This window comes from Ictidomys tridecemlineatus, chromosome 4 (genome assembly GCF_052094955.1).
Source record: "Ictidomys tridecemlineatus isolate mIctTri1 chromosome 4, mIctTri1.hap1, whole genome shotgun sequence".
Taxonomy (NCBI): domain Eukaryota; kingdom Metazoa; phylum Chordata; class Mammalia; order Rodentia; family Sciuridae; genus Ictidomys; species Ictidomys tridecemlineatus.
Window position 1 is genome coordinate 19,220,605 of NC_135480.1, and position 16,006 is coordinate 19,236,610.

Here is a 16,006-nt window from a genome sequence, read left to right on the forward strand (position 1 = left end):
TGAGGTGCAGAGCCTGCCCTTTAGTTAAAGATTACGAAGACAGAAGAATTGGTGTGCTTTGACCAAGGATCAAAGTAACTCTTTAAGAAAGCAGTTAAATAGATGATATGAAAAAAGGAAATTACCTTGGAAAGTAAAAATAGAATAATGTAAAATTAAGAGATATATTTTAGCGACACTTCAGAGTAGTAGGCTTTTAAGTAATAGACTTTCACTATTTTAAGTGTGTTTTACTGGGACTTTAGATTAGAAGAAAGCTTACCAATAATCATAGATATGCTTTAAAGTTAAAGGTTAATGAAAAAATTATAGGTATGCTTTAAAGTTAAAAGTTAATAATAGATCAGGAGACATGTAGTCTAGTTGCATAGCCTAGCACCTAGTGGTTGAGGTGAAAATGTAAAAGCTTAATTATGATTGGCAAAGGTTATAGAAAAAATATTTTAAACAATGTATTCAATATCTTAGGTAATCAATATGTGTCATAAAAGATTGTAACTCTTGAAAATTATGTAAATCAAAGAAGTTTCAGGCTTTGAGGCTATCCATTAACTACCGAAAAAATACCTGCAAAAAAGGTATAAAAATAAAGGCCCCTCTAGGGGCAGCAGATCCTTCTGGAGGCTGCTCCTAACTTGCAACCTATTGTCCTATCTCTTCTTTGGCCGATGCCACTCATTCTTCAGGACTCCTGGATCCCTGATGGGGCTGGACCCCGGCACTTTGTAAGTTGTTTAAAGACCCTAAAGTGATTTAAAGAACACTTGTGACCTTGCCTGCATTCCACCGCTCACTGCTAGTTACTACCTAACAGCTCCATGTTATCTTTTTCTTTGCTCTGAGAAAATCTTTACCACAAGGAGCTTCGGCCACAGAATACCACATGCTCGTGGCTGGCCACCCTTCTACACCTTCCTCCATAGGTGGAGCGGGTTGCACACGCGGCTGCTGCTAGTCCTGCCACTAGGGCTCAACTGCAGTGCAACCGCTCAACCCCAGGCAGGCTGACTGAAGATGTGCGTATGCCCAAGTCCAAAGGCCAAGCCACAGGGAGATCTGACATGCCTTTATTCGAAGGGTGGGCAATCCACTGAGAGGAAAGCCCTGTTCAGTTTACAGTTACAACAAAGCCGGCGGCGGGTCAAACCAGCCACCCTGCGGTTGTATAAGAATGCGCATGCGCCCTTTCCCTGCCTTACAGGAGGCATCTCAACCATTTCTTCCTAGTTATCCGGGTGAGCGAGGCTGATCGACTCCATTTTCCTTACAAGATGTAAAGTAGGAGAGAAGAAGAATGAATAAGTCAATGGTGCCTGCCCTGCCAGCGGCCCACCTTCTCGGGTTTCCCGCGGGCGCTCTCGGGCGGGGCCTAGCTTCCGGAAATGCCGGCGCTCAGTTCTTCCGGCTGCCGCTGGCCGTTGCTAAGCTACGCGCGCCCGCGCAGAAAGCGGTGGCAGGTGAACCCGGTTGCTGGGACTGCCGAGCTTCTTGCCTTGCGAGCGGTGGGCTTCCGCCTCACCCAGGCTCCTGCCGCGAGCTTTGTCCTGCTTCCCTCCTCGACCCTTCAGGAGACCCCTGACCAGGTGGCTCTGAACCCCTGCTCCGTTCTCAGGACCCGCTCTCGACCCCTGACCTTACTTTTTCGACTCCTGCGCCGCGTCCCCTGTCCCCGTTTCTTTCAGTTGCCTGGGGAGTCCTGGTGGAGGATCTCCCCGATCAGGGAGACCGAAGCATGGGGCCCGCCGGGGTCCCGGTGCCTCTGGAAGAGGAGGCGGGAAGATGTGAGGTCGCCCCTGACTGCTCAGGTGCGCCGCCCGGCCTCGGGTGGGAACGTCGCCTGGTTCTTGTTTGAGAGGCTGGGTTGGTTGGGGTTCCTGAAGTCGGTCCTAGTGGGAGCCGGAGAGGGGGAGTGACCCGACAGTAAGCACAGTCCTTTGACTTTTCCTGTTCTGGTTTTTAGCTTCTCCTGTGTAATCAGCTGCCCTTTTGGAAATTAGGCAGGGGTTGCGGCTGCATGCGTTGCCACTGACTGGCTTTCAGCATACCATGCAGAAGTAACATGTTCCCGGCATTGGAAACCGAGCGAAAGCAAGAGGTCGGTACATGCCCCCTCCAACCCCTCCCCGCAAAACTCCACAGAAATCCAACCCTAGATCAGAAGGTATATTCTGATACCTTTGGTGATACCTTTGTCCAGCTGAAGATCTTGGTCCTCATGGATTTCACTTGGCTTGTTTACAAAGGCCCTCAAGTACACTGTCCTATGCAACAAGGCTTGTGAGCTTTCTGTGACATTTGAAAGGGCTTTCCTGACTTAGATAGTTTTTCCTTTCACAGACTCTTCCTGATCCCTATGAGGACTTTATGTACCGTCACCTTCAATACTATGGCTATTTTAAAGGTAATACGTTCCTATCAAACATCACCTTTCCTGGGTTCAGGAGTTCAATTGTTTCATTAATTGGGAGAGTTGTGCTTGGATAGACTAGTAAATAATTTTTCCAGTCCACTAGTGAAAAGTCCTCCCCCAATGATCTTCTATGATACCTCTATCAAGTGAGAGACTTGCTTTATACAAAGGTCTATTTTAAGCTTTCTCTTTCATTGGTGTGTTTGTCTATCCTTGCCACCAATATCACCATCTCTTAATTATTATGTGAAGTTAAAATACTCCTGATATCTGAAAAGGCATGTTCTCCCACCTTGCCCCTTGTACTTACTTATTCTTCAGAAGTGTCTTGACAACCACGATTCTTCTTCTTCTTCTTTCTTCCTCCTCCTTTTCCTCCTCCTCCTCCTCCTTTTTTTTTTTTTTAAACTGAGGATTGAACCCAGGGACACTTAACCACTGAGCCACATCCCCAACTCTTTTTAATTTTGAGACAGGCTCTCACTAAGTTGCCCTTGAACTTGCAAACCTCCTGCCTCAGCCTTTCAAGTTGCTGGAATTACAGGTGTGCCCTACCATGCCTGGCTTGACTGTTTCATTTTCTAAGTGATTATTCATTTGTCAAACTGAATTTCTAGTTTACTAGATTCAGCACATATGCCCTCAGGGCAAGTGTCTTCTGGCATCAGTGCTTTGCTTCCACCATGTTAACCTGCCTTCAGTTGGATTTGGCTCTCTTAGCAACTTTTGCAGCCACTGTTCTTTCTCCCTTCCAAGTCCTTTCTCATTCCACTATACCATAAGGCTTCTCTAGTCTCCTCACTCTCTCATTTCCTCTGTGGTAAATAGAGATAATCTTGCTTAATTCACAGAAATTGGAATGTGAAAGCTCTTTTAAAAATGGAATAAATTCACTGTAAAGGCCCAAGGTGATAGGCAGCAATAATAGTAGTGGTGGTTTAGGTATTGACCTTGATGTTAGAGATGATGAGCCAGCCTGATAACAACTTTAATTAAACCATTTATTCTTAGCCCAGAAAGGCAGTTTACCAAACTCAGCTACACATCAGCATGTTCAGAAGAATAATCCTCAGTACCTACTGAATGTCTCTTTTGGAGAAAGAAATGATTTGATACCAGATACTCTGCAAAAGGAGAAACTTCTATGTGAGTAGTAATCAGTGTGGTTGATCCCCAGAATGTTTCTGCCTTGACAACTCCTCCAGAAATTCAGGAAAATGTGGCCTTATGTGGGGAGAGGCCAAGAAAGTGGCTTTGGCTCCTATTTCTGACCTCACTCAAAAATGTTCTCTAGATCTACTTTGGTTTACAGATTTAAATTAAGCTGTATGTTGGGGCTGAGGTTGTGGCTCAGCAGTAGCTGTGAAAGGCCTTGTGTTTGATCCTCAGCACCACATAAAAATAAATAAATAAAATAAAGGTATTGTGTCCAACTACAACTAAAAAATAAATATTTAAAAAAATAAAATGCTGTATGTTCTAAATTTTCTTAAAATGTCAAAAATGTATTAAGATTCTTTCATGAAGAGAATATATTAATTTTTTGCACACAGTTTTGGTGAGTGTGCTTATAAGGCTCTGTGCATAAGAGTAGAGGAAACCAATTCCAGCCAGCTTAAGTAAAAGCAATTTTTTACAGGGGTATTTTCATCTTAAATCTAAGGTCCAAAATGCAGTTGAATTTTTCTCTCAGTATATATCCAACCAGGGCTGGGGTTGTAGCTCAGTGGTAGAGCACTTGCCTAGCACATGTAAGCCACTGGGTTGATCCTCAGCACCACATAAAAATGAATTACTAAAACAAAAGTATTGTGTCCATCTATAATTTGTCTTCTTCATAAGCTACGTTGTTTTTCTTTCTTTTTTTTAAATATTTTTTTTTTAGTTGTCAACGGCCTTTATTTTATTTATTTATACGTGGTGCCAAGAATCGAATCCAGTGCCTCACACATGCTAGATAAGTACTCTGCCACTGAGCCACAATCCTAGCCCTTCATAAGCTCCTTTTCAACCATACATATCAGTCCAAGCTGCCATCATTTTCCACTATTGAAACAGCCTCCAAATTGCCTCCTGGCTTCTTCTCATTCCATGCTGCACCCTCCCAATCCGTCCATTCATCCATTTTTTTTGTGGTGCTAGGGATTGAACTCAGGGTTTTGTGCATGTGAAGTAAGCACTCTACTAACTGAGCTATTTCCCCAGCCCTTCAGCAAGTTCTGAGAGTATCGTTTTGCTAGGATGAATGTAAAGTCATGTAAACGTTTTTCTTGCCCATTAGGTAAAAAAAAAAAGGATCTCTTTGTGACTTTGATTTATATTTCTTCCCTTTTTTTTTTTTTGTGGTGCTGAGGATTGAACCCAGGGCGTTGTGCATGCAAGGCAAGCACTCTACCAACTGAGCTATGTCCCCAGCCCACTTTGATTTACATTTCTATAATTATGCGTGAAATCCAGCAGCTATTACCACTTTTTCATTGCCTTTTCTCCCCCATTAAATTATGATACAGTTAGAAATGTAGCTGGCCAGGGTGGCACATTCCTGTAATCCCAGTGGCTTGGGAAGCAGGGACAGGAGAATCATGAGTTCAAAGCCAACCTTAGCAACTCAAAGTGAGGCCCTAAGCAACTTAGTGAGACCCTGTCTAAAAAAAAAAAATAAAGGACGACTGGAGATGTGGCTCAGTGGTTAAGTGTCCCTGGGATCAATCCCCAATACCAAAAAAAAAAAAAAAAAAGATAAAAAGAAAGAAATGTGGAAGCCCAACATTTGGGTGAGAAGGAATGAGGTAAGGGACAGTGGGCAAAAAAGAGAAGGACAAAGACCTTAGGACAAGTTGTGCCTTCTTTCTTTTTCTATGGCCTGTTTGTCTTCAGCTCTGCATATTCAGATAGAGGCTATAAGCAGAGGTGTTTCCTGTCCTTCCAGACCAGGAATTTCAGACTCTCTGGTGGGAATGTGTCTTCACCTCCTGCTCTCCCTGCCTGAGCCAGGCCTGGAATTCACATCTGATGTGAACTGAGAGCCTTCAGACTGCAGTTCCTGCTTTCCTCTTCTTTTCTTTCTTTGTCTCTTTTCCTCCCCGGCCTTCCTGAAAGCTTTTTTACTCTCATTTTTCTCACCACCTCTTCCTACAAGCTCTTCTCTCTTCTGCTCCTTTCCATCTTCTTTATTTTCTAAGCCACTTTGAACTTTCAGATGAATACATCACGGGCCTGAAACTTATAGATTGTTTCACTGTAGTTAATAAAGTTTTATGCTAGTCGGTGAATTGAAAATTCTGTCATTCCAAACAAAACAAAATAGTATGACATATTAAGTATACTTTTATTTGTGTAACCTACTGTTGAAATGTCTTGGACTTAATAATTAAAATTTTTTCTAACTTACTCTGAAGCTTTATATTAAAACATTTAAAGGATTATGCAGAATTTTAATATAGCATTTTATAATTTCAAATCTATCATCCTGGATTAAGTCTCCTTCTTAAAGGATAAATATTATCATTAGCACTAGAAATATATGCTAATATTTTAATATAGTGCTTAGAATTACTTAGCTGGTATAGATGAGCAATAAGGTTTCCAAAGAGAAAAAGAAAGTTGTTCATGCATTTCCTCTTCCCTTTGACAGATTCACTTATGTTGAGTTCACCACTTCTTAGGAGCAGACAGCTTCTTTTTGATGAGTTGGACCAAGTAAACCCACGTCTTCGAGAACCTCGAGAACTCTTTGCCTTTTTCTCTAGCAAAGGGACACTTCAGGCTCCAAGATGGCCAATAGAATGTGAGGTCATCAAAGAAAGCATTCATCATATTGGTAATATGATTTATGTGTGGTGGTCTTGCTGTTTTGCCTGACTTTACTTCAAGGCCTTAGAATTTAAAGTCCTATATGCTGAAGTATGAGACAGGACAGAGTCAACAGCTATAACTTACCCTGAAATGGTTAAGCTCTGGGAAACTGATATACTTCACCATTAAAAACTTACATCAGGGGCTGGAGATGTAGCTCATTTGGTAGAGTGCTTGCCCCTCTGGGTTTGATCCTCAGTACCACATAAAAATAAATAAAGATTTAAGAAAAAAAAAGTTATATCAAATTGTAAACTAGAGTGGAATAGATATAATTGATGAAAGATATATACTCCAGAATAGTTTTTACTGTTTTTAAATATATTTTTGAGTTTATTTGAGTTTTGGGGGGGAGGAATGATAGGGTCTTTTTATGATATTAGTAACCATAAAGATGATGTAAGCACAATCTTTTCTTTTTTTATATTTTTTAAGTTGTCAATGGACTTTTTTTTTAATACCTTTGTTTTATTTGTTTATTTTTAATGTGGTGCTGAGGATTGAACTCAGGGCCTCGTATCTACTAGGCGAGCACTCTACCACTGAGCCACAACCCCAGCCCCGTCAATGGACTTTTATTTATTTGTGCATGGTGCTGAGAATCGAACCTAATGCATGCCACATGCTAGGCAAGCGCTCTACCACTGAGCTACAACCCCATCCCAAGCACAGTCTTTTCTTGTGTGTGTGATACTGGGGATTGAACTCAGGGTCTCATGCATGCTAGTTAAATGTTCTACTACTGAACTGTACCCCCAACCCACAATCTTTTGCCTCTATTTTATGAAGCATTTACAGAAGTGGCTTGTGTGAAAAAGGAGACTTCTAACTACTAGAATATTTAATCTACCAAACAATAAATCTGTGCTTTAGACTTCTGGATAAATAATTGGTTGTTTCATTTTTTCTCACTGCTTCCTTATAATATTCATTCGATTAACGCATGTTAGCATTCACCATATGCTAACCTAAGTGCTTGGTGCTAGAACTACAATGATGAGCAAGTGGAGGTACCAAGAGCTTATAGACTAGTGGGGACATTGAGCATTTACTAGGTAATTGCATGGAGTTATGTCCCTCTAGAGACACCTACCAGCCTGGAGATCACTTCAGGTTTCCAAAAGGAGTGCACATGAAAGCTGAAATCTGAAAGATGATTTAGAAGTGACCCTTTTAACTGGAGAGAGTTAGAGAAAAGTAGTACATGTGGAAGAAACACAAAGAACATGGCATGTTTTAGGAACCATGGGGCACTGAACATGAGAGACAAGAGATAAGAGGCTGAAAATACTTGCAGGGACCCACTCATTATTCTCAACTAGGGATAGCACTGCTCTTGGGGTGTTTGAAAATGGAAGAGGGCATTTTGATTTGGTACAACGACTAAGAGAGCTAAGATCATCATGTACTCTGTAGTTTTTATATAAAAGTCCAATTTGATCTGGCCAGACAATAGGATTTTGCTATTCCATATATAAAAAGCAAAAATGAGTGGGTACTAAACAAAGATAGAATTCCTAAGATTTTTTTCCCCCCAGTGCTGGGGATTGAACCCAGAACTTAATGTATGGTAAGCACGTGTTCTACGACTAAGCCACATCCCCAGCCTTCTTCATATAGGAATTTGGAACTTGACTCTAAGAAGTACAAAAAAAAAAAAAAAAAAAAAAAAACTGGGAAACTAGAATTTAATAATCACATTATTGCAGTGCTAACAATTGCATATTTATTTATTTATTTATTTTGGTACCAAGGATTGAACCCAGGGGCGCTTAACCATTTAGCAACAACCCTAGCCTTTTTTATATTTTCATGTAGATACAGGGTCTCTCTGAGTTGCTTAGAGCCTCACTAAGATGCTGAGGCTGGCTTTGAACTTGTAATCCTCTTGTCTCAGCCTCCTAAAATGCTAGGATTACAGGTGAAGCAATTCTTAAAAAAAAATTCCTAGCAGCCAGGTTTGGTGGCACATGACTACAATCCCAGCAACGCAGGAGGCCAAGGCAGGAGGATCACAAGTTCAAGGCCAGCATCAGTGACCCTACTGAGGCAAGACCCCATCTCAAAATAAAAAGGACTAGGGATGTGGCTCAGTGGTAAAGTGCTCTTAGGTTCAATCCCCAGTATCCATCCACCTCAATTTTTTTCCAAAGGAAATTTATTACCAAGTACCTTATAGTTAAACTGAATTGCCAAAGCCTCAAAGAAATTATCATCTGCTGGGTGTAGTGGTATATGCCTGCAATCCCAGTGACTAGAGACTGAGCAAGAGGATTGAAAGTTCAAGGCCAGTGTGGGCAATTTAGCAAGACCCCCTCTCAAAATTTAAATTTTTCAAAAGGCTTGGGGATGAAGCTCAGTGATAAAACACCCCTTAGTCCAATCCTCAATGTACCCAACATACATACACACACACACACACACAAAAGAAAAAAAAAGAAGAAATTAGCATCATCTTTTACTGAGTTCTTTTTCTTTTCTTTTTTTTTTAATGTTTCTAGCTTTCATCCCATGTGAGAAATCTTTCTAATTCAGTGCTAATGTAAATGCTTTGTTTCTTCTGAAACAAATAATAGAGTTGTTCCTTTATAGTAATAAAAAGGATATAGCTGGCCCCATTTTCCTGATTTCAAGGAAGTACAGAGCTATTTTGAAGAGTTGTTGTAGCAACTGTATTGACCTTTCAGGCTTAAGTCTTCTATTTAAAATTTATTATTTCATTGTATATTTTTTTGTTAAAAGTTTCCTCATATTTTTTTATGGAAAGAAGCAAGACATAATTAATTTACAGATAAACTGGAAATTTGGGATAAGAATTTGGTTTGATTTGATCAAACTAGTCATTTGAATAATTGATATTTTTTATTAGTTCTGATAATACCTTGTATATTTCTTATTTTGTGCTTTTTAAAATGCCTTCTTTCAGAGTGGGTTCCACCTCAGCCAGAATATTTCTATCAACCTACAGGAAATGAAAAGGTACCAGAAATTGTAGGAGAGGAAAAAGGCACAGTTGTCTACCATTTAAATCCAGGTATTTTCATTATACTGAAAAGTGAATGATTAATCATAAGTTATAATAAACTTATTTCCCATAATTGAGGTGATTTTAAAATCCTAATTTACTAATGGATAAACTGTCTTTACCAGACCAATGTAAGTGGGAGCCCCAATAGTCATGACTCAGTTTTAAAATTTTAATAGTTTTTTTGAAATGATGGTACATTGTACATTTTTCTTAGTAGCTTGAAGTCCATTTTAGAGTTTCTCTCTTATTCCCCCTGGAAATCAGACACTGAATTACATTATGGGGAGCTTGCCCTTCTTTTCTCTACTTCCTGAGTATACTTGAGTATTTTGTTGCTTTGTGTATGTGACTGTCACTTAGGATGTGGTTGCCTACATAAGTTGTAGGCTTCTAAGGACAGAATCCATGTCCTTCATAAAAATATGAAGAATATCTGCTGGGCACAATGATGCAGGTCTGTAATCCCAGCAGCTGGGGAGTCTGAGGCAAGAAGATAGCGAGTTCAAAGCCAGCCTCTGCAACTTAGCAAGGTCCTAAGGCAACTCAGGAAGACCCTGTCTTAAAATAAAAAAGAAAAAGCTGAGAACTGGCCACAGTTGCTCACGCTTGTAATTCCAGCAGCTCTGGAGGCAGAGGCAGGAGGATCACCAGTTAAAAGCCAGCCTCAGCAATTTAAGGCCTAAGCAACTTAGTGAGAACCCTGTCTTTAAATAAAATATATAAAAGGGCTGGGGATGTGGCTCAGTGGTTAAGCGTCCCTGGGTTTAATCCCCAGTACCAAAAAATAAAGAATGGCTGGGATGTAACTCAGTGGTATGGTGCTCCTGGATTCAATCCTCAGCACTGAAAGGAAAAAAAAAAAAGAAAAAAGGAGAAGAGGGAAAAGGAAAGCAGAAGATTATAACCAACAACAACAAAATACCCTTTCTTTTCAAGAACACCTGTTAGATTTCCCAGGATAGACATAATCTAAGCTACAAAGCAGGTCTTAATACATTTTAAAAGAGTAAAATAATACAATATCCTCTATTTTCTGACTACAACAAAATTAAGTTAGAAATCAACAACATAATAAAATCTGGGAGACCCACAAATATTGGAAATTGAACTACATTTTTTTGGGGGGGCATGCTGGGGATTGAATTTAGGGGCACTTAACCACTGAGCCACATCCCAGTCCTATTTTGTATTTTATTTAGAGACAGTGTCTCACTGAGTTGCTTAGCACCTTGCTTTTGCTGAAGCTGGCTTTGAACTCACTATCCTCCTGTCTCAGCCTCCCGAGCCACTGGGATTACAGGCATGTGCCACAGCGCCCAGCTCGAAATACATATTTCTAAATAATCTATGTGATAGAGGAATCATAAGATTCAGGTGCACTGTTGTAAACATGTGATCCCAGCAACTTGGGAGACTGAGGCCAGAAGATCACAAGTTCGAAGCCAGCCTCCACAACTTAGTGAGACTCTAGGGATGTATCTCAGTGGTAAAGCACACCAGTTTGTTTACCCATCTACTGTCCCCATCCCTGGTTGGTGGAGACCATGAGGACAGAAGTCCTCGTTCGTGGTTTGGCAAGCTCATGGTGGTACTGGGGAGAGCAACATGGGCCTCATCCTCAAAACTCTGTGGTTGTGATTTCTTTTGTCTGTCTTAAACTCTGTGAGGACCCAGAGCAAAGACTGGCTTTTATTTCTCTCCTTTGGTTGGAACAGTTTTACCAAGTGGCATCTGACAAAACATTTAAAGACATACAACTGCCTATTGCCTCTTGGGGCAAGGGATGGCAGATGGGGCAAGCAACAAACAGGCCCAAAAGCCTGGGGAGGAAGAGATGAGGAGGAAGATTTTTGGGAGAGATGAAGTTCTGGAAGTGTTACCACATAGGTCAAAGAAAGTGATGTGCATAGGCTCAACCCATTCGGAAAAGACCTGAGAAGATCCTTGGACTTGCACCTCTGGTTGGGCTTTGGGCTTTGTGCAGGAAGGAGGTAAAGCCTGAGGTTACAGGCTGGGTTAGTATTGAGGAGTGCACTGCCTCAGAGCCAATCTGGAAAGACTAGGAAAGATTTATGATTTTAATTTTTTTAAACTTGTTTGTTTACAGTACTATGGATTGAATCCAGGGGCACTCTACCACTGAGCCATGCCCCCCCACCTCCCATACCCTTCTTTTTTTTTTTTTTTTTTTTGAGACAGGGTCTTGTTAAGTTGCTGAGGCTGACCTCAAACTTAAGATCCTACTGTTTCAGCCTCCTGAACTGCTGGGATTACAGGCATGTGCTACCACACACCTAGTTTTCCTGTGATTTGTTTTTTAACTCTAGGTATTTAAGTATATCTCTGTCAGATCATGGCTGACCACTGATTGAATGAATCAAAGATTTAGTGACGGACTGGGGTTGTGGCTCAGTGGTAGAGCACTCGCCTCTCACGTGTGAGACCCTGGGTTCGGATCCTCAGCACCACATAAAAAATGAATAAAATAAGGGTATTGTGCCTATGTATAACTAAAAAAAAAATTAAAAAAAAGATTTAGTGACTACACATAGCAAGGAGTAACATCATTCTCAGTGGTGAAAAACTAGAAGCATTCCCTCTAGGATCAGGAAAAAGATGAAAATATGCCCAGTTTACTACTTATATTCAAAATTGTATTGGAAGTTCTAGAAACAATTAGATCAACGAAAAAAAAAATAAAGAAAACCTAAACAATGGAAAGGCATTCCATGTTCACAGATTGGAAGATTTAAATTTGTTAAGATGGCAGTACTACTCAAACATCTACAAATACAAATCCTTATCAGAATTTCAATAACTTTAAAGAAAAATTTCCAATGGCCTCTTATGCAAAAATGGAAAAGGTGACCCTCAAATTCATATAGAATTGCAGGAGTCTGTATTAAAAAAGAAATGAAAAGTTGGAGGACTCACACTTCCTAATTTTGTAATATGCTACAAAACTGTATAGTAAAGGCACAGGATTGGCATATAGATCAATGAACTTGAATTGAGAGCCCAGAAATAAATCTATACATAAATGGTCACTTGCTTTTCAATAAGGGAAAGAATAATCTCTTTAATTGTTGATTCTGAAACAACTGGATATGCACATGCAAAAGGATGAAGTTGGATCTCTCCTTCATACATGTAAAAAAATTAAAATGAATCTTATGACTTAAGAGGAAGTGCTAAAATTATAAATATTTTAAGAAAACATAGGTGTAAGGCTGTGAATGTAGCTTGGTAGTAGAGCAGTTGACTAGCACGCAAGAAGCCCTTGGGTTCAATTTCCAGTACTGCAAAAAGCAGATGTAAACTTCACCTTGGATTTGGCAACACATTCTAAATGTAACACCAAAGACATTCTGAGGGTTGGGGATGTAGCTCAGAGTGGTAAGAGTATTGACTAGCAGGGCAAGGCCCAGGGTTTGATCCCAAACACTGAAAAAAAGGGGCATGATTCATAAAAGAAAAATTGATAAATTGAACTTTATCTAAATTAAGAACTTTTTACTATTTATTTTTTAATATATTTTTTTTAGTTTTAGGTGGACACAGTATCTTTATTTATTTATTTTTATGTGGTGCTGAGGGTTGAACCCAGTGCCTCATGCATGCTAGATGAGCATTCTACCACTGAACCAAGACCCCAGCCCCAACTTTTCACTATTTAAAAGATATCACTAGGGCTGGAGTCGTGGCTCAAAGGTAGAGTGCTCACCTAACGTGTGAGGCCCTGGGTTCAATCTTAAGTATCACATAAAAATAAATAAAATAAAGGTATTGTATCCAACTACAACTAAAAAATAAATATTAAAAGAAAGATATTATTAAGCCCCCATTGGCTCCTCTGAAAAGCCATCTTGCATTGTTCCTGGGTCCAGCTCCCCACTCGCCACAACAATCTTCCCGGCCTGCGGACTCCGCAGCTTTATCGCCAGAGTCCCTGAACTAGTTTCCTTTTTAACCCACTGCATTGGATCACCGGATCACCGGATCACCGGCGTGTCCCAGCATGTAAGACGCGGCTGTGGACACCAAGGACTTAAAGGAGAAGAAGGAAGTTGTGGAGGAGGCAGAGAATGGAAGAGACGCCCCTGATAATGGGGATGCTAATGAGGAAAAGGAGGAGCAGGAGGCCAACAATGAGGTAGATGAGGAAGAGGAAGACAGTGGTGAGGAAGAAGAGGAGGAGGAGGAAGGTGATGGTGAGGAAGAGGATGGAGATGAAGATGAAGAGGCTGAGGCAGCTGCGGGCAAACGGGCAGCTGAAGATGACGAGGATGATGATGTTGATACCAAGAAGCAGAAGATGACTAAACACGAAAAACAACGGAAAAGTCAAACTAAAAATAAAAGGCCACTGTGACCTATTCACCTTCCACTTCTCATCTCAGAATCTAACGTGCTCTTCACCACCCAACCAAAACCACAACGTGAATTTGCAACAGGGGAGGAAAAAAGAACCAAAACTTCCAAGGCCTTACTTTTTTTCTTAAAAGTACTTTAAAAAAGGAAAATTTGTTTGTATTTTTAATTTACATTTTATATTTTTGTACATATTGTTAGGGGTCAGCCATTTTTAATGATCTCAGATGACCAAACCAGCCTTTGGAGCGTTCTCTGTCCTACTTCTGACTTCACCTGTGGTGTGACCATGTTCATTATAATCTCAAAGGAGAAAAAAAAACCTTGTAAAAATAGCAAAAACAACAACCACAAAAAAAACATTCTTATTCCAAGCATTCCAGGAACTTTTTTTGTGTATTTACTTTAGCTGTACTATAAGTAGTTGATTTGTATGAGATGGTTAAAAAGGCCAAAGATAAAAAGGTTTCTTTTTTTTTTTTTTTGTCTATGAAGTTGCTGTTTATTTATTTACTTATTTTTGGCCTGTTTGATTTTTGTGCAAAACGATGTTGTCCAACAATAAACCAGAATTTTATTTTGCTGAGTTGTTCTAACAAACAAAAAAAGATATCATTAAAAATGAGGCAGGGGCTGGGATTGTGGCTCAGCAGTAGAGCACTCGCCTTCCACGGGAGGGACCTGGGTTCGATCCTCAGCACCACATAAAAATAAAGGCATTGTGTTGTGTCCATCTACATCTAAAAAATAAATTAAAGGGGCTGGGGATGTAGCTCAAGCGGTAGCGCGCTCGCCTGGCATGCATGTGGCCCGGGTTCGATCCTCAGCACCACATACAAACAAAGATGTTGTGTCCGCCGAAAACTAAAAAATAAATATTAAAAAATTAAAAATAAAAAATAAAAAATAAAAAAATAAAAAATAAATTAAAAAAAAAATGATAGGCAGGATGGACTAGGTTGTAGCTCAGTAGTAGAGCACTCACCTAGCATGTGTGAGGCCCTGGGTTTGATCTTCAGCACCATAAATAAATAAAATAAGGGTATTGTGCCCACCTACAACTTAAAAAAAATGATAGGACACAAATAGTTGCAAATCAGCTTCTTTTGTTTCTTTTAGGGCACCAGGAATTGAACTCAGTGACAGTCTACCACTTAGCTATATTCCCCAGTCCTTTTAATTTTTTATTTTGAGACAGAGCCTTGCTAAATTGCCCAGGCTGACTTCCAGCTTACAGTCTTCGTACCTCAATCTCCTGAGTAGTACCTGGAATTACAAGAGTATGACACCATGCTTGACATTAATTGTACCTTTTTTTTTTTTTTTTTTTTTTTTAAGCAAGCAAACCACAGAGACTCAATTCTCCAAAGAGAAGGGGCCCCAGAACTGGGAATCTGCCAGGGAGTTTTGGCCTGTTCTATTGTGGTCTCTGGAATTTCTTCCTTTCCTTATCTCCTCTCCTTTCCATGCTCTCCTCACTATTATTGATTGGTGCCCCCTCTGTCCATGTGTTTGTTTTAGTTTTTCTTTTGGATTCCCACTTAGGAGCATAGGTACAGAAGTATCTGTCTGATTGGATCCCCTCTTGTGTTCACATCCCACTTCAGAGCATAAATATGGAAATGTCTGTCTGATTGGGCCCCAGCTTATGTCCATGAGTATTTTCATTAAGCAGAAAGTTGATCTCATCAGAAGACCCTCTTCATGCTCCTTTGTTCTGGCCATGCCCCCTACCTCCTCACTTGCCATCTTGCCTTGGCTGCCTAAGTCCTTCTATATCTCTCTCAATCCCCCATCTCAGAGGATACCCAGCTACTATTGGGAGTTGGGGCAAAACCCACCCTAGCCATTTAAGGCTGACAAGAGGCATCGTTGAAATAACTGAAATATTCTTCTGAGGAAGGTTTAGGACAAGTGGGAAGCAGCAGGCTAATCAAGGGGTCCATCCCAGTCTAGAGGGATGTCCACTGGGGACTCCATTTGTAGCACCATCTGAAGTTTAATTGTCTCTTTGAGTCAATGGTTTCTATCCAGGATGAGTCCCCAGTTGAAAATTTAAATATTATTGCTGTTAACCTAGGGTAGTGCTGACCAGGTAGAGGGGTTCAGTAAATATGTGCTGAATGAATAGATTCTGAGTGGAACCTGACTTAAAGATGTCTCTTTATCTACAGTGCCCACCGAAGGTTTCTATTTCACCAGTTCAAGAGTGGGAGGCAAACGAGGAATTATCAAGGAACTTGCTGTCACATTGGAAGGACCAGAAGATGATACTCTACTCTTTGAGTCAAGATTTGAGAGTGGGAATCTGCAAAAAGCTGTCCAAGTGTGAGTAACCAGGA

At 40.4% G+C, this 16,006-nt stretch overlaps 1 protein-coding gene across 6 annotated transcripts in view; it reads left to right on the forward strand.

The window, feature by feature from the left end:
• Positions 1-886: 886 nt before the first annotated feature.
• The window catches only part of Agbl2 (AGBL carboxypeptidase 2), a 57,954-nt gene continuing 42,834 nt past the window's right edge, over positions 887-16,006 (forward strand). The window contains exons 1-7 of one of the 6 annotated variants that reach the window (XM_040284345.2): positions 898-1,805; positions 1,961-2,095; positions 2,338-2,401; positions 3,422-3,556; positions 6,045-6,230; positions 9,234-9,299; positions 15,839-15,992. In XM_040284345.2, coding sequence (XP_040140279.1) covers positions 2,060-2,095; positions 2,338-2,401; positions 3,422-3,556; positions 6,045-6,230; positions 9,234-9,299; positions 15,839-15,992 — 641 coding nt within the window. In that variant the 5' untranslated portion in view covers positions 898-1,805; positions 1,961-2,059. Of the gene's footprint in view, positions 1,806-1,960; positions 2,096-2,337; positions 2,402-3,421; positions 3,557-6,044; positions 6,231-9,191; positions 9,300-15,838; positions 15,993-16,006 lie in introns of all 6 variants that reach the window. The other 5 variants (XM_040284343.2, XM_021729594.3, XM_040284350.2 and 2 more) reach the window with 5 other exon arrangements.